Source organism: Lissotriton helveticus, chromosome 5_1 (genome assembly GCF_964261635.1).
Source record: "Lissotriton helveticus chromosome 5_1, aLisHel1.1, whole genome shotgun sequence".
NCBI lineage: Eukaryota > Metazoa > Chordata > Amphibia > Caudata > Salamandridae > Lissotriton > Lissotriton helveticus.
Genome location: NC_136065.1, coordinates 1,624,094,246 through 1,624,119,921, shown reverse-complemented (window position 1 = coordinate 1,624,119,921; position 25,676 = coordinate 1,624,094,246). Strand labels below are relative to the sequence as shown.

The following is a 25,676-nucleotide window of genomic DNA, read 5'->3' as shown; positions in this document are numbered from 1 at the left end:
ATCTCTCTCTGTTCGATGACCTTGTCATTGAGAATTTCTTTGTGAATTGCATATCCTGATGAGCCGATGTTCAATTGTGCGATACCTGTTGGTAAGCCTTGAGGTATTTTCGGTGGGTATCGCCTGCAGTGCTGTAGTGGTAGAGCGACCCAGTGCAACCCTCAGCACGGACCTAGTCGTTGAGATTGTGTCTGGTCGCTGCCGGGGCAGCACGGACCTAGTCGTTGAGATTGTGTTTGGTCGCTGCCGGGGCAACGGACCTAGTCGTTGAGATTGTGTCTGGTCGCTGCCATGTGATTCACTGGCTAGTGCAGGCCCAACTTACACACGTGTTAAAACCACCACAGAGACTCCGGGCGCGATGGGCTGAAGACAAAGGTCAGGCCTGGACAGAAAAAGACTGGGAACGTGTCCTGGCCAGTGTCACACGCATACCGTGCAACTCACGTTTCAAACTCATACAAACGTATATAATACACAGGGCGTATCTCTCGTCAGACAAGATTAATAAATATTTTAACATCCCCACCACTGCTTGCCCAAGATGCCATCTACTAGACGCAGACCTACTACACATTCTGTGGTCCTGCCCCCTACTTCACACTTCTTGGCGCACAATAACGGCAACTCTCACCAGTAGCATTAACACTTAAGTGCCACACACATGGGAGGTTTGCATCCTGGGGTTATACAAGCGTACGAAAGTCAACAAAGTAAGCTCTAGATTCTGTGACCTAGGTTTAATCACTGCAAAACGGCTGATAACCAAGAGAGGGAAACATAAAGGAGGAGTCTGAGCCCACCTGTGCCCCAGATTGCAGTGAGCCGAGTCCAGGAAGTGGTAAAGAGGCAGCCTAGTGCTGTCTCTTCCCCAAAACAAAGAGTTTAAAAACATTGATTTTCCTTTTCTGTGATTGCTGTCTTTGCCTGCGGTTGTTACAGTTTAAAATTGTAGTTTTAACCTGCCTGTGATTGCATATTTTATCACCTGTTTTGTGTTTTAAACTTGTGGTTTTTCCTACCCATGATTGCTTCCATTTAACGTGTTGAATTGTGGGCTTTGCAGTCCAAACTCTGTAGTTTTTCCCTCTCATTCCTGGTGACTATTCAGTTTTCCCTCCAAATTTCTCCTGTGCTCTGTGCTAAGGCCTGTGTGTTAAAACAGTGCACCCCAGCCACCATTTTTTGTTCACAAGCCACTGAAACCAGCCCCCCCATCAGAGGGTGCTTCTGTGAGCTGTTTAAATTGTGTTTACTAGGGACTGTGCACTTCGTTTTTTGGCCAGGAGTAAAGTTCTATTCAAACAGTATTGTCAGATTTCAAGTTAGTGAGGCCTTTACCTGCAGAAGTCCAAAGTGTGCATTGAGTCTGTCTGTCTCCTAGGAGATTCTGATTGAACAGGAGAAGCAGCTTCAAACTCCCTGGCCAGCAAACATTGTCTGAGGTCTCTGGGACCTTATATGGTCTGCTAGTGGTTGGTACATGTATACACTGATTGGTGGTTCTATCTGATGTTTCTATTGGATTAGGGTTAGTGTTCTCATTGGTTGGGTATTTGAGTGTTCTGATTGGTTTCTGGGTCTGTGATTCAATCGCTGTAGGGTTGGGACTAGGGCTAGGGTTTGGATTTCTATTGGAAGTAGGGACTAGGGTTTCCTGTGTTATTGGTTGTTGAGACTAGGGTGGGACTAGGGCTAGGGTTAGACCTTTTATTGGAAGTAGTGATTAGGGCTTCTGGTGTGATTGGTTGCTGGACTAGTTGTGGGACTAAGAGTAGGGTTAGGCTTTCTATTGGAAGTAGGGACTAAGGCTGCCTGTGCCATTGGTTGCTTGGACTTGGGTTGGGACTACTGGTAGGGCTGTGGAAAATGACAAAATGTATATGTACATAAGCGGCGTTCATTTGTGTTCACCCTCGCCACTGTTGAAGGTAAAGAAAGTCACGAAACAGTGGCCCCGCCATCTTGTTCCCTTTTAGGCTCCATCACGAACATAGATAGTAGCCATCTTTGTGTCATGACCTCTCTGCCCATTGCCGATAGCCATCTCTCTCTCTCTCTCTCTCGCTCTCTCTCTCTCTCCAGCCCCGCAAGCACCCCACGCCCGACAGCCCCCGGTCTCTCCTGTTCGGGCCACAAACGCACCGCTAAACACAACCTTGTCACCACTCTGGACCCCTGCCCCCTCGCTCTTTCATCCTACTCATAGAACGGGCCCTTTTTGGTAACCTCTTCCTTCCTGTCCGGTTGCCCGGCCTGATCCCGGGCCATCACCTAGCCCAACAGATGCAGTTTATTGCTTCCTACAGTAGGACCTCGCCTCACATCAGAGGAACGGTGATTAATCAAGGCCTTCACACCCCTAGATCTGACCGACACCCCCGCATCCCTCCCAGGAACACCCTTCCTCTCTTCTGATGGCCCCCCCCCGGCTACACCTGGCCTCTCGACCCAGTCCCACATCATAATACTAGGTCTCGTGGATGTACCCCTCCGGCCCCGCATAGCGAAACATGATCTTATCGCCTGCCCAACCTTAGATCTGACCACCCCCTCCTGCCCTCGTGCCCTGTTGGAATGTCCGGCTGCAGATTACAATCACATGTCACATTTGGGAGGGGAAAACAACTTCAGAGCGGTCAGTATGGGAATGGGCCTGGAGCTGGGGTCCCAAACATGCCCTTTTTTGTACTTCAAAGTGTCTTTATTGCAATAAGGAATGTTTGTACATCATAAACCTGTGTATAAAAGACAGAGCCGTAGAGAAACTTGTTAGAGCACCTCGAGAAGATACCCTGTTGTCTGATTTGACGTGTTCCGTTCCGTCGGAAATAAACTCCTGTTTCCTGCCTTCCAATCTCCAGCGCCTGCCTCTTTATTTGGTAAATCGTGAGTTGGGTGAGAAGCGGCTAACGCCGGGCAAACCTAGAAAAGGGGTAAAACGACCTGATCTGCCTGAACCCTTTTTCATCAATGCTAGGGCCTCTATTGGACGCAGAGATCAGGGTTTTTAAACTGATTGGGTGCATGGACCAGGGCTAAGATTGGCTGTAAGGTCCTGGTCTCCTATTGGTTCTACATTTTTAGGGCTAGTGTTGTGATTGGATAGTGTAGGGCTAGGGTTTACATTGGCTGAAGGGGTCACCTGATTACTAGGGCTATAAAAGGCCAGTGTTAGGGTGTCCCAGCCAAGGGCGGAGAGGACAAGGACAGTTGCCTGTTTGAGCCTGTTCGAGACTGACCAGGACCAAGGCCAGGGCCAGAAATGCTACCCAATATACATACCTCCTTTATGCATCTATATACGTTCAGTGTACTTATGGATCTATATATGTATCACTTTCTTCTAATTTAGCATTTCCAATGCACTTCCCTATTGCTCAACCTATACTTTGCTCCATATATCTTCTAGCCCAACCTTCTGACTCATCTCAAACTTCTTTCTACTACTCTTTCCCATGCACTACCCTATCTCTCATCCTATGCATCTATCAATATATTCTCTACATCCACTCTTTCATTTATCTCAAACCCCATACCACTACTATGACCCCCAAAATAACCCTTTCTAGACTCTCTCCTACTCTACCCCTCCTTGCATCATCTGACACCTCTTTTACTATAACAATCCCCCAAAACAAACCTTTCTAAACTCTCCCCTCTTTTCTACCCCTCCCCAACCCTTCTCAATCCAAATAATTGACTAACATATCCACCACTAAAAGTACTTTCACGTTTCACCATACTAATTCAACACTAATCCTGATGGGTTCCAGAGGAGGGTGCTACTTGCGCTTCAAAACCCCATCAGGGGTAGCAAGCGCTATAAAAATACAAACCTCTTTCCCTTCACTATCCCGCAACCTACCCTTCTCTACCCAAATAACTCAATAACATATCCACTACTCAAATTACTTCATATTTTACTATACTAATTTTCAACACTAAACCTTTATGGGTTTCGGAGTGGCGTGCTACTCGCCAGAAAAGTGCTTCAACATCCTTCAGGGGTAACAAGTGCTATATGAATGCAAATCTTTCTTCCCCTTTTATCCCTCCGCTATCCCTCTCACTTCAGATAACTGACTAATATCCACCACTGAAATACTTTCATATTTCACCATATTAATTAACCACTAATCTTTTATGGGCCTCCTGAATAGCGTGCTTCAACACCCCATCAGGGGTAACAAGCGCTATATAAGTACAAACCTTTTTCCTCCTCTATCCTTCTGCTATCATTCCAAATCCAAATAACTGACTAACCTATCCACCACTTAAAATGTACTTGCATGTTTCACTATACTAATTCAACACTAATCCTCTATGGGTCCCGGAGTAGCGTGCTACTCGCCGAAAAAGCGCTTCGACGCCTTGTCAGGGGTAGTAAGCGCTATATAAATGCAATTACAATACAATACAATACAATGTGTCGAGAAGTACTGTTGCTAGAACATGCTTATAAATAACCCTTGTTTAACCAATCAGGAGCTAAAATGTCAGGAGCATAAGTTATCCACCTGGCTAGTGTTTTGTAGTCACTTTTCTTTTAGCTCGTGTTCACTGCAGTCTGGGCAATATATCCTTTCCCCGTTAGTAAACGTAGCAGTTCCGTGGAAAAACGTGTACTCAAAACTGGCTTTAGCGTCCATGTCACTTGCCTGAAGCATACATTTTACTGGAACGAGAAGTAGCCTGCTGCATCTTTAAATCTGTAGGGTTCTATGCGTAGATAAGACCGGTTGGCATTTCAGTTAAAAACGCATATGATCTGACCCACTGCTCAGTTGCTTTTTTTCTAGTTAACATACCCCCTTTCTTAATTCAAATTCAAGATGTGCGAGGCCATACCACCTTATTAAATATTTATTCCAAGATGGTCTGTCCTAGTTTTTTATAGAGGGCCGGTAAATTGGATTAGATTTAGAAGTACAGAGAGCCCTTTATCGTTTATCGTTTAACATTTAACATTCTAGTTTTTTAAAGAATGGCATTTTATGTTGCTGAAGGCAACTGATCATGCATGTTTTATGCAGTATCTGGATGATTTGCAGGCAGATGTATATACGTGAGCAAAGCGTTTTCTCTAGTTGGTTTCTTTAGTCACTTTCATATGTTTGGGCTATAGCTGTACATCTTAAAGGTGAAGTCTGTGTAGCCTTGGTGTCACAGACTTTAATACTGCCATGATCACACATTGGTCATCCTACCAACGCTGTTAGAGCCATAGGGCAGTTAAAAGGAGCTTAAATCATCTAGCATAGTAGTGCTGTCTGTGGAGGACTTTAGGATCTTGTGAAAGGTATCCCATGTACATGTACATAATTCTTAAATTCGTCCTTTTAGGAGTCGAATCCATTGTATAAGCCTTGTGTGTTTTTTCGCCCGTCTGGAAACTAAAACTCTGTTACGTTACATGTCTTAATTACTGGACTGAAAATAGAATGCAACCCTGGTACAATGCCCTCCGAGTCACTGCCTCATTCAGAACAGGAAGGATTTTCACTAATCAGCAACTATGCTCTAGGAATAAAGCAGTATTGGTAACCAAATGTATTGCTTTTACTAAGTGATTTTATTTATTTCTCCACATAGTTGAAGTCTGTTTCAGAGCTTTCACAAATATAACAGCAGGTACATAGGTGTTCGTACAGTGCGTGAGGTAGCCCCTCTGCGGTGGCTACCACATAGTGCCAGTATATGGAGCCCTTTCCCAGTACTTAGTTATATTAGGTACTAAATGTTCGAAAGGCAGGTAATATCAACCATTAAAGCAATGTGCACACACGTTCTGCCCCGCCATCCCTCTAAAGTTTGTATTCACACACCGTCGCCTTTGAAAGTATGAAATGATTAGCAAAGAGAGTGCGGAAGGAGTGCCTGTGTGACAGGGAGAATCAATTAGTCCGTGCCATTAGAAATATGTGATTCTGAGCCTGCACGGTTTTCCTCATAACTGTGTATTTGCTGCATCTACCACATAATCCATCACATGATGCATAATCTGCAGGTTTTAACAAAAAAAGTGTTTCTAGCTCAAGCAGGTCAAAAGTTACTTAAAACGTTGCAACGTATTCCTTCGCACAAGTTAACAGGTCATTTCTCAGTTGCTAATTGCTCCATTTGGTTACTAAGCAGGTACTATCGAGGTGAAATATTTTCCCATACAGTGTTACGATGAGTAAAAGTTTCAAAATAATGAAATAATACCAACACAAAGAGAGCTGCTTTATCCTACATAATTTGCCTATTCTTGCTGCATAATTTTGTCCTCACCAGCTGCATAATTTTGTCCTCACCTGCTGCATAATTCCAGTAGCCCTTCCATTAGGTTAAAGTACAACCCATAAACAGAATTCTGCTAATCTTACTAGTGCATTTTATAATTAATTGAATTACTGCTCCTGTCTCAAAAAATTCTGAGCCTTAGAGAACATATCAGAAATAATGGTTACGTTGTCAATTGTAACACCAAGCGCATATCGTTTTTATTCATTTCTTTACTAGTTTACCAAATTGTGAGATGCGGGATAAATCTCTCTGCATCTCTGTTCCCTTATCTGCGAAAATGTTGAGTAATTAAGTGTAGGCTAAATATCAGCATTACGTTCCATTTAAAACCTTACCATTATTCAGCTTTGATATTGCCTACATGTTAGGTTGGAAAAATGATTGGATGTCAAGTTGTGTGGCATTCTATGTAGTACTGTTAATCTGTGTTGGCAAAAACATAATGCTCCAATCTACCCTCATACACCAAGAATGATGAGCAAAATAACTTTTACATGTTAAAAAAGCATTGGCATAGCCAATAGGTCTTGTCTTTGGGACCTTATAGTTGTTTAGTTATCCACACAATACCCTTGGTGCAACAACATCAAGTGTTGCATGGCTATACACTTATTCGGTCCCAAAGGCGAGACCTATTGGCTATGCCAATGCTTGTTTGTAATGTGCCTAGCTGTTGATTTTGGGCCCTAGCTCCGCCGGCACCTACGGAATACTAGTAAGCCGGTACATTTTGAAAAAATTTAAACCCTCGGGAATCTAGGATGGGGTGACTTGTGTGACTCTCACCAGATTCTGTTGCCCAGAATCCCCTGGAACCCTCAATATTTGTAAAAAAAAAAAATCCACAGAAAACTGACCCTTTTAGTTTTTTGCAATGTTCCCAGCTATGGATTCTGGGCCCTAGCTTAGCCGGCACCTAGGGAAACGTAGCAAACCTGTACATATTTGAAAACTGGTCACCCACGGATATCCGGGATGGGATGACTTGTGTAGCTCTCACAGGGTTCTGTTACTCAGAATCCCTTGCATTCCTTACACTGTAAAAAGTAACACATTTTCCTCACATTTCTGTGATGAAAAGTTCTGGAATCTGCAGGAAGCCACAGAACTGCCACACACCCAGCATTCCCCAAAGCCTCACGATTAAATTGGTAACCCAGTTTTGTGGGTAGACCTAGTGCCTGCAACAGGAAATGGCCCCAAACGCAACATGGACACATCAAATTTTTCCACTGAAAACTGACCCTGTTCTTTGCACTGTGTGCCTAGCTGTGGATTTTGGGCTGTAGGTCAGGCGGTACCTAGGGAAACCTAGCAAACCTATACTTTTTTTAAAACTAGATACATAGGGGAATCTTGGATGGGGTAACTTGTGCGGATCTCAACACTTGCAAACATCAAAATTTGTATGAAAAAAACACATTTTCCTCACATTTCTGTGATGGAAATTTCAGGAATCTGTAGGGAGCCACAGACTTCCACTCAGCCAGCATTCCACCTAAGCATGTCCATAAGTACAGATTTTTGAAATGAGTTTTTATGTTGACTCTGCTTTGGGCACCCACAGAAGTGAGGTGTCATTTTTATCAGGAGATCAAGGGGAATGCTGGGTGGTAGGACATTTTTACCAGCTCAGTGAACCTTAAACTTTTCCACACAGACATATGAGGGAAATGCTTTGAGGTTTACTGAGGATTCTAGGTAAGAAAACTCTGGGGGATCCACGCAAGCCACAAAGCCAGCCAAGCGACAGTCCACACACACAACTAGCCAAGTGCCAGTCCACGCACACCACCAGTCAAGCGCCATCCATGCACACTCCCAGCCAAGCACGATCCAAAGCACACTATCAGTCAAGCGCCATCCAAAGCACACCACCAGCCAAGCACCTTCCAAAGCACACCGCCTGCCTTGGTGGCAGATGAGCCTAAAAATGAGCCCACAAATATCACTGATTGCTCCCAAGGGGGTCAGAAACAAAAATGTATGCCTAAAAAAGGGAGAGCATCCTTTGACTATGGGGCCACTCCCTGACATGCCCATAAACATACCCCTGGTGCCTAGTGGGTTCTCTGCTCCCACCCGGTAGGGGGGCTGATCGAGTATATTAACCCCCATCTGCCCCAACAAGGTGGACAGAAAGCCTCTGCCCTTTTTTGTGGGGCAATGGGGGCATCAGAAGGCCCCTTCAGGACAGCCCCATCTGTGCACAAAATAAAATAGTCCCTGGTGCCTAGTGGGCTTTTGGCCGATCGGGGGCTGTTGCTCTGATAAGCCCCATAGAGGCAGAAAGACTGTGCCAATATTTTGGGGAGGTAGGGGCATTAGCATGCCCATTCTGGGCAGCCCCAACCCCTCTTTTATTTAAAATAAATACATGGGTCTAGTGGGGTTTCTGCCCCCCCCCAGGAGGGCAGATCAGAGGTAATAACCCCATCTGACCCTTATGGGGGGGCGCAGAAAGACTGTACCATTTTTGATTGGGCGAGTGGGGCATTGGCATGCCCATTTTGGGCAGCCCCCACCCCTATATATTCAAAACAAAGAATCCCTGGTGCCTATTGGGCTTTCGGCCCCCCGGGGGGCGAAAAGTCTCTGGTTGCAATTTATTATGGGTGGGAGTATGGTCTTGCCCATTGTGGGCAGTCCTACCCCTCTTTTGTAAAAAAAAAATCCTTTGTCCAGTGGGCTTCATGCCCCACTAGCGGGCAGATCAGGGGTAATAATTCCTCCCATCTGACTTCCAGGAGGGCAGAAAGACTGTCCCTTTTGTGTTGCGGGAGGTTGGGGAATTGGCATACCCCTTATGGACAGCTATCACCCCTAGGTATTAGAAAAAAAAGAATCCCTGTGGGTACTGCCCCTTCTGCCCCCAAGGGGGAGCAGAAAGACTGTACATGTCCGTAAAATGTTCGAGGGAAGCAAAGACCGTTGCACAGGGGGCCGCTCCCCCTCCCAGGTATCTAGCAGTGGATCCTTGCTTGAGGATCACCCACCTGCGGCAATCCCCAAGCATGGTTCCACTAGGGAAGGATTCCATTGAAAGGGGATATTCTCACCTTTCCAATTATACCTCGTGTGTGCGTTTCAGTGTATGAAGTCTGAGATAGCTCTGCAAGAACCGAAGCAGTAAAACTGAAAGCTGATCGGCTCATTTTACTTTCACTTTCAATGTAATGGTGTCAGCATGCCAGGCGCGCCGATCGTCATTACACTGAATTAAAAAAATGCCTCGGGCTGCTCAGGAAGCTGTTCCCTAGCACCAGAGGCTGAAAATTAAAAAATGAAACCCTCCTGCTGTAAACAGCCGAGGGATTTCCTGGTCATGTGCAGAGGGCGGAATGGTCCCGTCCTCAGCACACGATCACCGTGGCTGAGGAAGGATGCATTCCGTCCTCAACACGGAACCAGTTAAATCATTTACAAGTACCAAACAGGTAAACATAGAACACACAGCAAAATACTAATCCTAGTCCATTTTATAAAATAGAGAATAATTTAAGGAACAAAATGACATCAAAATGACAAAAATCCAACAAGGGGAAATGTAGATGTTAATTTTTAAAGTTTTAAATAAAAATAGCACCAAGAAGCATTATGCTCCAAACTTTGTCACCTGGTTTGCGCTTGGGTATGTCCCAGTAAAAATGTTACCTTCTGACTTGGGGCCTTCTTACGAGTACGGCGGTCCACAGGCGGTTGGACTGCCATAGGACCACCAAGTCTGCCGGGATTCCAGAATCCCTAGACGGTGGTGCAATGGTCAGGGGCAGTAATATGCTGGTGATGCTGCTCCGGTACCGCCAAGCATATTAGGAGTTGCCTATCCACCAACCATTTCATGGCGGTGAGCCTGCAGTGAAAAAGGTGGCAGACAGGCAACTGGTCCCCTGCCGCGCCTGGGCCTGGAAGCGCAAGCAGGGGGCAACATGTTGTGCCTCCCTGGAATTGTACCCCATTCCTGCATGTTATGTCATGCACAGCCTGGTGCATGACACACTGTGCAGGAACATGCTACAGACACTGTCATGGTGGCGGTCTGCTTTTTAGGCTCCCCTATCAGCCTAAAACCGCTGCCATGAGACCGCCACAGCACTGCCCGCCCACCCTGGATTTCACTCATAATACGGTGGGTGGGTGCAGGGCAGGCTTGGCGGGCCTCCAGTTGGTTTGGTGGTGGTGTGCCGACAGGAGGAAGGCCAAACTCGTAATAAAGCCCTATGTCTCAGAAATGGAAGTCAAAAGTCCTCAGTGGAGCAAGGCAGCAGGCTGTAGCCAAGAAGTCTCCAAGAGGATGGATAGCCATCGGACTAGTTCCCTGTGAAACCGTTGACTTTTGACAGAAAGCTGGAGAAATTCAAAGTTCATACATCAGGTAGATCCATTGCCTGACAGGTCCTTTTGCATCTACATCTGGTGAAGATTTCTACATGTGTATTTAGTTGCTTTTATGGGGCTCAGATTCCTCCAGCCGGCCAAAGCTGCAAACTGTACCCAAAATGGGCTCCACGAAGCTGATACCTTCTATGCGACATTGAGCTGAAAAATATTTGCTGCTGCTGAAAAGTTCAGTGTGAGAGCAACCTGAATCTTTGGCTCAGCGGCAAGGCACCTTCACCAGATTGACTTAGCAGGTTTGCCCCCATCATCCTGAATTTTTTGGAGTCAAAACGTTTCTAAGTCACAGGTTTTTCAAGATAGTAAGATGAGTATTCTTTTACACAGCCAAAATCCCCAGAGCCTTAAGAACACCACTTGAGAGTCAAGACCCACTCCAGCAGAAGCCACCAGCTGGGTCAAGGGCAAGTCCAGTTGGCATTGGTATGTGGGGCTCTTTCACAAAAGAGCCTCTAGCAGTGTGTTGTACCCCTGAACCTTAACAGGAGATCAGCTGACTCACCCTAGAGTCCAGGTCCTCGTCCTGGGTACAAGTAAGAGCATGTTCAGCCTTTCAGGTCTCCTCACAGGTCGCAACAGCTAGTGCAGTCCTTCTTCTATCTTCCACAAGTCCAGTAAGTTTCTGAAAAGTGTGCCCAGGGAAGCCTCATTTATGCTTGGCATTAGCCTGTGCTTGGGAGTGACTCTTGGCCCTTTGCTAGCAAACATAAAAACAGTTCCCAGTTGTAACCTCACCCTGCAGCACCCTTGCACTTTGCAACAGTTCCTGTATGCCATACTGCAGACAATTCTACAGTGTCCCTATCTACCTAAATTCAACATTGTAGAACCTTTCTTCCTCTGTGCAGCTATGTGGCCAGGGAAATGAGCAACCCCTGCTCTGTGGTCACTCAAAACTGGTTCTGGGGGCAGCTTCTCTACCACTGGGATTGGTGCCTTTCTGACTAAAGGAACAGAGGAGAGGGCAGGGCCAGGTGTTAGATACCTCCACCTGTGACAAGGTAGGCACCTTTGAAGTTAATTAATTGCCTGGTCACAGCACAGATGGCTACCTTGCCCAAAGAACAGGTCACCTTCCCTCACCCAAGGCATTTGTTGCAGTTCTGGGAGCCAGGTCACACCTCATCAAGGTAAATAACAAGGATCCTCTGCAATACATTCAAATTCCTAGGGCAGGGAAAATATACAATTGAAGAAAATACCCCTAGGCAACTAAAGGCTAATGGCAATTAACAAATCAAATAAACAATTGAAGAAAAAAACCCTAGGCAACTAAAGGTCTATGGCAATTAACAGATCAAATATACAATTGTAGAACCGGTCAGCTGGCACACAAGAGCTGTTTGTCGTTTCTCCTTTCTTAACATTGCGGTCAGGACCATCTTTGTTCTTTCATCTGCTGTATGAATAGGATACACTTAAAAGTTATCCTTTGGAACTCAACACTAAAACTAATCCTTTGTGATTCATCGCTATATATACATATCCAGACGCTATTCACATACAGTACTTATCAGATTATTTTTATCTGTGTATGAGCCCTATATCATCCATGTGATCATCACTGAGGCTATGATATTTGTATCCCTCACCCAGGACTTCGTGACCCACTCCCTTTGATTTGGGTTCAGACAATTCCTTCTTTGTTGATCTCGTTTTATGACCACTTGTCGGGAAATTCTGTGGCTTTCCTGATGAAGAAGTAGCATTCGCCGAAACCTGTGTAGACGATCCATCTACTAGCCACTTTTTGTTTGTTATTTATGTGTATGTTTTTCCAGGTTTATATCAATCTTTGACATCTGTTGAATGTACTAACTGTCTTTATTAGTTTTTTGATTAATGCCCACATGTATTCTCTGTATGGTGCTGTTTTTTGTGAATTATGTAATGACATCAGAATAAGTATATAATCAGTTACCTTTAGGGTATATGTCTTGAAATGTTAAATTATTTTGAATTAAAGAAATGATTTTTTTAACAGTATTGTTGTTTACACTGATTTCTCTATATCATGTTGTTAGTCTACATGGTCTGTCAATTGCCATAGACCTATAGTTGCCTAGGGTTTTTTCTTCAATTGCACACCTCATCAAGGGCTAGTTGTAGCAACATTGCCTTTTGCGTATCCATAACAGTGAATTTTACCGATTCCCTATTATGGTTTTGCAAAATAAATTGCGATTCCCACCCATTCCTTATTTGTGAGTCGAAAATTGTGAGTCTCAAATAAGGAATGGCTTCCAATTCATTCCTATGGGCCTAAAGGCCCATAGGAATGATTGGGAATTGCATGCGCAATTTGTGAGTACCCAAAAGGTACTAGCAAATTGCGCATGCAATTTCAAGGGTGCCAAATGGACACCCTGTTGTACCCCTGAAATATGCATGTGTGCACATGTGGCGCACATACATGCCCTAAGGACATGTATGTACGCCACATGTCACCTAGAAAAATGCAAAAAAGTGAATTTTTCACTTTGAATTTGCAGGTTTTGGGGTCTTGCCACTGTAAGGACATGTTTAACATTCATTTTTTACACAACCTACTTTGAAATACCATGCACTCTGCCTTATCGGCCCTTCGTCCTACTTAGGGGTGACTTGTTCAAATTTAGAGGGAGGGTTTAGGCCTCTTAAGAGGGTTTATTTTGACAGGTCGATTATGCAATTTTAAACCTGCACAGACAAGCTACTGTGGTAGACCTCAAGTCATGTTTAGATTGTCACGGTAGTTCGTTGCACAATAGGTGTTGCAGTCCACTGGTGATATTTAATATGCAGGCCATGTGTGCACTTTGTACTATATACTATGAACTTATAGGTAAGCTAAATATACCAACTAAGAGTATAGCCAATTGCAACGTGGTGTAGGGGTCAGAGCACATGCACAGGTGTTTGGTTAGCAGAGTCCCAGACCACAGAGGTGAAAAACAGCAACATCAGTCAAAAGAAAAATGTGAGCGTTCATGCAAAAAGGCATCTTGCTTCACTACCACCCAATCCCGAAACTCAAAATATAATATATAAAATAACTTATTTTTATGACACACTCGTATCGTCTTATGTTAAATTTGAAACATGATACCACCATTGGTCAATGGGGAAATCTTCGGTGCCCTAAACCAAATCTACACTTACTTGCACTTGGTGACTTCTAGAGTCACACTTATTATGATTCACACTCAAAACTAAATATTTCAGGCCAATTCATAAAGAAAATAATTCATGCTTGAAAATTGTGACAAGGTGTAGGTCAGGCTTATGAGTGGTCATAATTTATGAGTGTTTGAGGTGATTTAAAAACCTTTTTAATCTGCACTTTTGTAAATAAGGATTGTCATAGTTTTCTATGTGACATTCCAGCACATTGATGAATGCGCCTATTGTGCCTGGCAAAACATGTCTGTATTCCAAGAATCACTTACAGTATAAGTATGTGGACAGGGCCGGCTTTGGGCCAGTGCCACTGGTGCGGCCGCACTGGGCACTGACCTGCGGAGGGGGCGCTGACCTCATGGGCGGTGGCACTTGTTTAGCAATAACTTATGATTGGAGAGATGAGGGGCACTTATGCCTGGTGGTACTGAAAGAATCTAGGAGGTGGTCATAGGGTGTGGGGGCACCATAAGTGATTCTCGCACCGGGCACCACCAGAGCTAAAGCCGGCCCTGTATGTGGACATAGGGAAAAGATGGAGTTTCGTTTTCCAGAATGATTTTGTTTCAATTAAAATGTTTTTGGGTTAATTTCTCCCTTTTTGGGACAACGAGTCAAGTGCATGCACATTCTCACACTTACGTTTCTGCATTAAGGTGACAGTTAGATGTAAACGCAGAAGATGCATTGCACAGTGTTTGAGTACATTTTTCTCTCAAATGTCTGTGTGGGTGTACACCGGGTTGCATTTCTTTACCTACTTCTCTGACAACATCTAAAGATCACACACTAGACATATTTGTCTTAGGAGCTATGGGTTCCAAATGTTCAGATCTCATCAACATGTATGCATTTGACACGTTGTTCATCACACATTTGAACATCACACATATATTGTTTCATCCGGTCATAAATAGATTTACACTTACATAAAGAAGTGTAGATTTTCCCAGCAGTGTCCAATGTCTGATCTCCCTTAGAATCCAGACTGTCAGCTTAGGAACAGGCCCTTCGTGAGTTGTTTTGTATTGTTAGCACTGATCAGAACACAAAAGCTTGAGCTTCACAATCTGCATTTTTCGCCGGGAAGGAAGGAACTGCTAAAAGAACTAAGGGCCGGATTAGGATGTCAGCGTGAATGCCACTGACTGGCCGCCGGTGGCAGTCCCACCATCATCCAGCAAATCGGTCCCACTGCCATAGAAAGGCTGTCAGAAAGGACCTTGGGGGACCCTAGCAGGGCCCCTGTACACCCTGGGACTCCGCTATGTGGCCCTGGAGTATCCGTGTTGCCCCGGAAACATCCACGCACCTTTTGCCAAGCACCACATGGTACCTGGCACACGATGTGAGGCTGTTTCTAAACAATTCTTTTTGCATTGAGGCTTGTGCTACGATCCGCAGCACAAGCCTCAATGCAAAAAGGCATGTTTCCGACCACTTACACAGCAGTTGGATCCTAATTCGGAGATCCGGACCGCCGCCTGCTTGTCGGGCAGTCCCGATCCTGAAATAATGGTGGTCGGACGCTCATGCAACCTTCATCATAATCAGCCTCTAAGCGACAAGGTATAAGGTGAAGAGGAAAGGTTTCCAGTGGGACACAGTTGAAAGAGGCTACAGAGAGGGTTCTGGACATGTGATGACTTTGACACACTACTGCATTGAGTTGGCCTCGTTGGACCACATGAGTACACCTCATCACCTGATGGTAACTCAAACGAGTACAGTTGGGGTTTATCATTCAGAATGTATTTTTAGACATTAGGAAGATTCAACACATCAATGAACACATGATCAAGGGGGTAGCATCCAGCACAGTTCTTACTTGTTTTTGCAGTGTGCTGCGGTCATGACAAAATCCTTCCGCACCAGGAATCCCCCACATGTGAATTTGTTTCTGACGATTAGAGCGGCCATATAGGGTCTGGAATGACTTCGGGCCTCATGCCCCCCAATGATGGCATCTTGCAGAACACCTTTGAAAATCATAATAAGTTGCAGGATTATAACATTGAACGTGCACCTCTTTACCAGACTTTTACAAGTACAGAGAATGAAATGCTGATGTACCTCTACCCCAGCCCACATTCCAACAAGCTTCTTACCTCTTATATTTAGTAAATGAAGTATTGTATTGGATATGTTAAAACATACCAGTGTACATGCATATCACCCTGCTTTACTAATTTGTAATCAAGCATTTGATCTATAAGTTTCTGAATATTTCTCCCTGAGCTCCTGCTAAGAAACTACATATCTCCTGCAGACACTCTGTGAAGGTGAGGGACACTCCAGATAACTCTATGGGCACCTTCCGCAGTCCCTGCAGGCCTCACATTGAGCTGCGCACTTGCTTGAACTCATGCTCGCCCTGCAAGCATCACGTGGAACTCATTCAGCACCCCTTCAGAAGAAAACAGCATTTGCAATGCAATCGATCTCGCATTTGTGAAAGTTTTAGTTTTTGGCATTGTCATTTTTTTCTTTTATTTGTGTTTAGTTTTTTTGTAATTTGTTTCTTGTAAATGAGTATCAGCGGTGGCCAGCACAGAGACCTGTGATGTGAGAACGGGGCATCCAGAGGAAATGGAACTGTGATGTAGCATATTGTTTACACTACAATAATCGGCACCAGACATAACTGTCATGTAGTTCGCATATTACCCATACAGGACCAGCGCGTTCGGATAACATAAACTGTGGGGTTGGTGGCAGACTGATTCTGAGCACCCCCACTGAGAAATGGTAGCCTGTTTGCATTAGCTATCTGACAGTGCCACTAGTGTCTCCTTTTATTGGGGATAGAATATGTTCTGGCAACCTTAGAACATGACAACCTTGATCCCTCAGGATCGTGGAAACAATGTACTACATTTCGCTCACTGCTACTCACTTATTCTGTCTTAGAGAGTTACACAGAAGAAACAGTCAGGTATGTTAGAATAAGTATTTATTGCACAGTTGTTCTTGTAGTGTAAAATAGATAGGCTGCAATAACCGTTAGACAGTAGCAGATATCTATTATCAGCAGTGCAATGAATATAAATGGATAGTACAGTTCTACCATTTTGCAATAAGCATGAATAAATACAAATACATGGATATAAAATGCATGATAAAAGAAAGCGTGTGTACTCCAACGATGCCTATCTTGATGTACCTAAGTGTACCTAGCATGTGAGTAGGGGTGAAACCAAGAATCCCTCTAGGTTTTAGTCGAACCCTATTACCTGAAGTGTGAAAATGTAGGAGCCCTTTTTGGTCTTGAGTTGGACACCCTGCAAGTGATGTTCAGACCAATGTCAGCTGAAGCGTCTGCATGCAGGTGCCTCAGCGTCTCTGGTCAGTGTGTAGGCCTGGAAGTCTCGGTTCCCTCTGCCTAACACTAGCAAGATGTGTCATATTTATGCAGAAAATATCTAGGGCTTGTTTGTACCTTGTCTCATGTATTAGCCATTGTTGGATTTGAGGATGACGTATGGGATGAACCTTGTACGTAGATATGGTGGGGGAGGTGGTGTAGCCCCTGCCTGGTTTTCAAGAACCCTTATGAATATTCATTCATAATGTGTGAGTCTATTGATGAAGTTATAGGACTCTTTTGTTTAGGAGAACCCCTCCTTCTGCACCCAGGACTAGAACTAGGTAAAGGTTCAATCCTAAATGCTTGTTACTGTGTAGTATAAGGGAGATAATGTAGGTGACGGTGTATGATATTACCCGGGCCCATATTAGCGTACCTATATGAAACAAAACAGAACCTCTTTTCTGTAAATGAGAGGTAAATGCGACTCCCACACTGCCCACATTTCCACATAAGCACTAACTTGATTTCCTTGTGCATGTTAAACTATGGCATGAGAGATTTAAATATATACAAACAATCTTTCAACCTGTACCGAAGAGTTGTTGGACTGGGCCCTTTTGGCGGGTTCACCCCTAAACTTTTTGCCTGTCTCCTAGCCTTTTTCCTGTGCAGTGTTGGTGGTTTTAGGCCTCTATGCACTTTATCACTGTTGTCCAGTATAAAGTGTGTGCGCTCTGTGTTACATTTAGTGTGATTGGCCTGCCCACCCATAGGAATGCATGGGGGATTCCCTGATGAATGTGTGTCAGTGGTAAATCCTGATATGAGAGGTGCAGTGTGGTCAAGTCTGGTATGTGTGAAATGGTATTAATAAATGCTGCTCAATGGTGTGCGCAGATGTATTGTGGTTATTTTAGTAATGCCACTTTTAGAAGTTGGCATTTCTGTGTGCTATGTGTCTGCTTGCCTGATGTGAATTGCATGTCTGGCTTTTGAGTGACAGGGGCTGGTGAGGTGTGGGTGGCTCCAGGAGGGGCAGGATGAGTCAGCGCTAGGCTGAATGGGACATCTATATTTTGAGTAGTGGGAGGAGAAGTCCCTGGCCCCTGAATAGGAGAGTGCCTGCCTTTGTTAATGCTGGTTCCACCCCCCTGTGGTGTGTCTGATGATGAGCCCCCACCTAACAATAGGGAAGAGGAGCCTGGTAAATAGAGTGCTCCAAAACCAGTTGCATCTGGTTTCCCACACCCTGTGTTGTGACACAAAGGGAAATGTCCTATAAATGAAGGGGCTGTGACCCCATGAATAGTGTGCTTGTTCTGACGCTGGGGGCTGCTGCAGCTGGGCTCCAGGATGAACCGCCACAAGTGACTGCCTCTTGGTGGAGGTCCCTGTGTGCTGGCCTGCTTGAGCGCAGCCTTGGGCCCCCTGACCTTTGCCTTGGACCTAGCGCCTCGTGGGGCGCTAACTTATTACTACTGAGGAGAACACCTCTATTTTTGATCTTGATTTTGACAGAACTGCAGCTTGCTTCAAGGAAATCCCGACATGGGGATTCCCCCACCTGGATGCTGGGAGAAGCAGGAGCCCACCCCGCAGTTTGTGCACTCCTGTAGCGGGAGCCTACCCCGCTTTATACATAATTAGGCAGCGGGTGCCCACCCCGCAATTGCAGGAATCGGAGCAGGTGCCCACCCTGCATTTCTGTGCACCGAGCGTGTGCCCCCCGCATCTTTGCTGTTTATTCCACATTTTTATACACATAGCGGGTGCCCACCCCGCAAGTGTCTTCTTTTTAAGCAGGACCCCACCCCGCAATTGCAGACAGAGAAGGAGGAAAGAAATTGCCGCTGGCTCCACGAGCAGCAACCTAGAGAAGAATGCGTTATTGCCTGCTTGTGGGCGGGGCTTGGCCAGGAAGCAGGAAGGGAAGGAAGGTCTTGAAGGCATGGCTCCCGCAGTGTGAGCCCAGCATGTGGTGCCGGACGTCTCCAGCGGGAGCCTACCCCGCATTGAGGAGCCTTCCCAATGAGGTTCCCGAGGCAGCCATGGGAGGAGCAGAGTCCCCCGGAGAAGAGCCAGCCGCCAGACTCCTGCTCCTGCCTACAACAGAAGAGCCCGGTGAATGGGGCCTCCCCCTGCTAGAGGGAGTAACCAAAGAGCCTGGTGAGAGAGGCCGGGAGGAGAGCAGCATTGGGGCCAGAGTGGCACCAGAAACGCCAGTGGTTTGTGGTTGCCCCATTTTGTCAGTGGGCAGCTGCAACATTTGGGGCTGCCCTTAGAGCACAGTGAGTGCTCCGACCCCTTTTGGACTCAGCGGTACCGCATATGCGGGCCGCTGCAACGATTGGGTCAGTGGAAATTCTGAGTCCCGGAGTGGTGCTCAGGCTCATTGTCACAGCTGCCCAGCATTTAGTGGGTAGCTGCCATGTTTAGGCTGTGCACCTGTGCACTTTGCTTTGCTGCTTTTGCAGCCAGCCCTGACATTGTTGGACAAAGGGCATTTGAGCCCCTGAGAGAGGCCAGTTGGCCTGGGGCCAGTTCTAGTGGGTGGGGACCCCGATTGGGGCACACTGTGTGTATGTGTAACGGGGATGGCTGGAAGGACTACGAACATTGTGCTTGGTGGGAGCCTGCTCCCATGTTACCTGCTACGTTTCCCTCTCCACAGCGACCGGATCCCTGGTGGAACAACGAGCCATTATACAACTGGCCGCCTACGGACGAAGACAGCGATACCTTTAAGACTCCACAGTGGGTGGACGTGGCCCCGCCCCTCGACGACCCGGATGGACGGTCAAAAGAGAGCGTAGCGAAAGAGGCGACGGACAACTCCCAGGAAGAGGAAGACGCCGGAGAACTGACGGAGCAGGAAGAGAGCCGAAAGCGAGAGGGAGAAGACCGACGGAGCGACGAGAAGTCCGGACCTGAGACGCAGCCAGGAGGCCACCGGTACCACGATTCGCCCTGCCACGCATCCCCGGGAGGGGCGTGGCTCCAACAGGTACGGGGGCGTGTAGCGGGTTGGGTGTCTCAAAGGGTCCAACCTACGGACCGAGAGTGAGAGCGAGTATCAGTGGATGTATGCTTCCCTGCACACCTACCCTCCCACACGAGCACCGTCTGCCCGGAGTGTACTAAGTTCTCCCTCACTGGTGTCCCTCACCCCCGGCCCCTATCACGAGTGTACAACCGACGGCCTGACAAGTTCTCTCTTTTCCCTTGTTTGCATGTCCCGAGAGGAGAGAAGACGAGACGAAGACCGTTCCTGCTGCACTCTAAGGCATCCTGGATATCCCGAAGAAGCCCCCATATGACTCTGCCGCCTTTGCTCGTGAAAGGTTAACGAGCCGCCAGAGACGTTCCTACATTAAAATAAAGCCTTCTTTACGTTCCCTCATCAAGGACTCTGTATCTTCTTTGTCCGCCTCCCCCTGGGAACAAGCAGAAACCACCGAGCCCAGCATAGCTGACGCCCCCCTGGGACAGTATGCTAATGTGATGCCCAATGTGTTTATAGGATGGTGCTCATGCTTACAGGTATGGCATATTGTACTGATGCCTACTATAATGCCTATCGCATAATGTGTTATGCTAACGAGGTTTGGGCGTAATGTAGTTTATGCCTAATGTGATTCATGTGCAAGGTGATTTGTGCATCCCTTGTTTTATGTTACCGGATCTAGTTCTCAGTGCAGTATTATACCAGTAGTTACTGGTTGTGATATACTCTTATTATAAGTTTTACATTTACTCTTTCCACTTTGTGATAGTCCTGACAGTGGCAAATTGGCCCTGTCAGGTGTATATAGTCCCCTGTGAATATTGCCTAGTGCCAGTTGGCACAGTGTATATTATGTGATTATGTTTCTAATGTATTTATGACAATACAAAGGCTATTTTTTATATAACCTTGTGTGGAGTTCCATTTGTGGTGTGCCTAGGGTGTTGCTGCTGTGTGCGTGTGTTGCGCAAACGCTTTCCACATTGCCACCGGGATAAGCCTGACTGCTCGTGCCAAGCTACCAAGGGGGTGAGCGGGGTTTATCTGTGGCATGTAACTCCCTTGCCCTGACTAGAGTGGTGGTCTCTGCCTGGTTTTGGCACAAGCCTTAGCCAACCAGAGATCCCATCTAACAGGAGTGGTGAGATTTGCCTGTAGAAAAGAGCCTGAATGTTCCCACTCTTCTACATAACGACATGGATGGCCATATCACTGCTGTGGTTTTTACAAAACATGGAAGTCGAGTCCAACTACATTATTTTAATTTTTGAATCATGAGGCTAAGTGGTGCTTTGGAGTAATTACTGAAATAACTGACTGGTTTTGTTACTTGTGCTCAAATTTCACAGGCGCGCCGCGGTGTTTAAAAAATAAATAGGTTGTGGTAGAGTGTATCCTGACTGCAACAGCAGGCAGAAGAACATCATTTAAGAAAATAGTGCTCACAGACTGTAATTAAAACATTCAGAGTAACAACACATGTAACAGTGGGAGTCCTCATGGGAGGTTACTACAGGTGAAAAGGAGGTACTAAGGAGGAACCACTAAGCCTATTGGTGAAATAAAAGCCACCATTTACAAAGGACAGGAGCCAAATGAAAAGATGGGCGGAAAATGGGCAGAGCTTAAAGTCCATACCTCAATACAGCATGTCTTGAAGAGACAGCATAAGCACTGCCTAGGTGAGACTTAAAATAGGGGATGAGAAAGAAAGAAATAGATTATCTAGCTAGAGAAAGGAAGGGAGCAATTCAGATAAAATTGGCCAGGGAGCATAAGAACGGGAGGAGTGAGGTGAAATAAACTAAGAATGGAGTGTTTGACAAGTACGTACAAAGGGTTGGAAAAGAAGGGAGGGAAAGCGGGGAGATAAAAGAGAAGAACAGGAGAGAACAGTAATGAAAAGATTGGAAGCATGAGGGGGAAATAGGAAAGTGCAGAGGAAGGAGATGGGAGGAGAGAGGAGGAGGGAAACAGGATTTTTTTTTATAGATAAACAGTGAAAAGTAGAGAGGGCCTCTGGAGATAGAGAGACAAGGGCTGAGAGAACAGGAAGTAGAGGAAGACAGAGGCTGTGAGAATGAAAGAGAGATTGGGACATATATGAAGCACAAGGGAGTTAGGACCGAAGAAAAACAAAGCATACAAAAAAGCAACTAAGAAGGGAAGGAAAATATGTGCGGTTAGGCATTGAAGGAAGTGGAAAAGAGCCATAGAATTTATAATGAAAGAAAGAAGTGTGAGTTGGGAATCGACATGCACTGTGTCAGTGTTGGAGTTGGCCCTTTTTGCAGGGTCATCCCAGAACATTCTGCCTGGTTTAGGTGCATACCCTAGCCAACCAGAAACCCTATTTCTAACAGCCAGCTTCAGAGTCTCTGGGAGCATTTTCAACAGCGCTCTGCTAGTCCTGGTACCCCAGCTTGACCTACTGGGTCAAATCGCCTCAAAGCACCGAGGCATACAATGAGCAACAGACAACAAGGACAGCTTGCTTTATTAATTTTGCAGGTCTTTAAGGTTTTCAAATTAAGTCACCTGCACGACTGTAGCTTTGCAAACCCCATCTTAGAGTTACAACAATGACCAGTGTGATGCTGAAATTGGTGATTCAGACGCTGCTCTCAACATGCATGACGAAGATAAGGGCAGTCTACTTTTATGCTCAAATCAAACCAAATAAAGCATAAATATTGTGGGAGGCAGCCTAAGCCGGAATGCGGTCACATGGCTCAGACCTCAATTCCTGTTAGTTGTGTGCCTGCTTACACCAATGATGTGTGTCACCAGAGCATTAGTAAATGCGTATATATATATATGTCCTGAGAGCGTGCTTTACGAACTTTGGTAAAGAAAGCAGAAAATTGTCGGCTTTACTCCGCCGACGTGCACGCCACCTCTCACGGGTCGGAGGAGATCCAGAAGGAGTTGGTTGTTTCGTGGAATATATATATATATATATATATATATATATATATATATATATATATATATATATATATATATATATATATATATATATATGTATGTATCAGTTCAGTTCAGTTAGTTTTTATTTCGACAATTAAAAATCATCATAAAAATACATATTAACAATACATTGTGACAATTCATTTAGCCCTAAAATGTCATTAAATTACATTTCTGAACTTTACACTAGTATTTAAAAAACAGTTAAATAAAATTAAGCACCAGCAGCAGGACATATAAATCACAGATAGGGGCAGACATGAGTTCCTATTCACAGTTGGATCAATTTCTTGTATTTCTGAGTCTAACAGCTACTTTAAAAAAACTTGAGATCGCACACAAGGTATACATATCATTAGCTTTCTGAAGGAATAGCAGGGCCGCTTTCGCATGGCGTAGTTTCTGTTTCTAAGAATGTGGACCAGGAATCGGCGCCTAGGCAGTTGATAAAATGAACATAAAAGTACAAAATGAAGGGTGTCCTGCGGAGACCTATTGTCGCAGCCGCAGGCCCCCTTCTGCTCAATCGTTGTAGTAAAACCAGAAGGATAGGCTAAAATATTAGGTAAAAGATTGAGCCTAAAACGACACATTAAAAATCTTGCCTGTTGGTTATGGATCAGGAACAAATACGGTTCCATGCCCACCCCATTGGCCACTAAACCATGTGCAATTACTGACGTCTTGGCCTTTGCCGAGTTTGCTCTGGTTGTTGCAAACTTTTCTAGAAGCAATTTCTTTATGGTCATTTTACAATTATTTGTAATTGGCGACAGGTCGTAAAAGACATGCGACTGGTCAATATTTATCAAGGTATTTTTAACATATTTTAACCAAGGGATTTGCATGGCATTGTCCCTTTGCAGACAGTCTTTGGTGATTTCCCTGCTCAATTCAACCTCTGGGTTAGTCCATATTCTGATCCAGGCAGTGATTGGCCTAATCTTCACGTGATCCAAGATGTATTGGATCCCCAGTTCTGAGTGGGCAATATCAGCCGCAGTGGAAGGTGGAGTTTTCAGAATTCTACGAAGAAACTTGTTTTCTTCAGTTTGCAGCTTTTCCGCATCCCTGAATCCCCACACCTCTGCACCATAAAGGGCCTTTGGCATTGTGACTGATCTGTACAGAGTCATTATTTGTTCAGGGCACCAACGTCCCAATCTGTGCGCAAAGCTTAAAATTGCCCCATTAGAAGACACCAGTTTAGAACAGTGTTCCTCGACCAACGGTTTAAAATGCATATCGCTGTCCAGCAGGAGACCCAAATAGGGGAAAGTATTAACTATTTCCAATGTGTGTGTCCCTATTTTAAACACAGGCTTCTTAGCTGGTTTCTTGCCGGCCACCATAACAAAGGATTTTTTTAGATTTACCGACAGGTCCAGGTCGGCCATGAACTTAACAAAGCCATTTACCAGTTGTTGTAGGCTGCTCGATGTGCGGGCCAGGAGGACCGCGTCATCCGCATATAGCAGTACTGGGATCTGACGCGATCCTACTCTCGGGCAATCCACGGCAAGGGAAGTGAGGTTGCTTTCAAGGCCATTGATATACAGTGAAAAGAGAAAAGGCGCAAGGATGCATCCTTGCCTTACGCCTCCTGAACAAGGGAAAGGCTCAGTTCGCCCCCCCCTCTGTGCTGAAGCGCACCCTGGACGTGGTGTTCCAATGGAGCTCTTTTAGGATGTTGATGAGCTCCACCTCCATTCCCATGTTGTACATCATGGCCCATAATTTGCTTCTATTAACATTGTCAAAAGCAGCAGCCAAATCCATGAACCCCATAAAAATCGTGCCACTGCTAGCTTTGGTGTATTTGGCCGTTAAGAGATACAGGTTCAAACACTGGTCACTAGTAGATCTGCCCATTCTGAAACCATACTGGGTATCCACTATAGTATGGCGTTCCTCCGTCCAGTCCATTAGTCGTTTCAAGATCACCCGCCCTAATAATTTCGCAGAGACATCGATTAAAGAAATCGGCCTATAACATTTGGGATCTTCTCTGCTTCCTTTCTTGAAAATCGGCACAATAAGTGCGGTGGACCAAGAACGTGGTAGGCCGGACCTAATAGCTGCATTAATGACCATTGTTAAAATTGGTGCCCAGAGATCTATATTGCTTCTATAAAGGTCTGGGGGTGTTCCATCAGGTCCTGGTGCTTTATTGGGGGTAAGACCTCGAATCGCCGTTTTTAACTCCTCCATAGTGAAAGTTACTTCTACACTCCTATCGCCCTCCCATTCACCCTCCTGCACGCTTGTCTTAGTGTTATTGTACATATGTATATATATTTCCACTGAAAAAAACATAGGTTTTAGGCACGTTATAGTTAGAAATTAGCATTTAAAAAACTTAGAAATTCACTGAAAAAACCATAGGTTTCAGGGGCGTTATAATTAGTTGGACATTTCACTCGTACAAAACCATAGAAATTCCCCCCCGTTATAGTTAGTTCAGCTAATTATAACTCGTGCCCCCACAATGCACTGCTGATGACGTCACATATTACATCATTCATGACATGGTCAGTGACATCA

General features: G+C 45.3%; 1 protein-coding gene across 1 annotated transcript in view; it reads right to left on the bottom strand.

Annotated features, from left to right (window-relative positions):
- The window catches only part of LOC144755655 (granzyme-like protein 1), a 210,604-nt gene that overhangs the window by 154,130 nt on the left and 30,798 nt on the right, over positions 1-25,676 (bottom strand). The window contains exon 2 of the mRNA XM_078644814.1: positions 15,677-15,827. Coding sequence (XP_078500940.1) covers positions 15,677-15,827 — 151 coding nt within the window. The remainder of the gene's footprint in view (positions 1-15,676; positions 15,828-25,676) is intronic.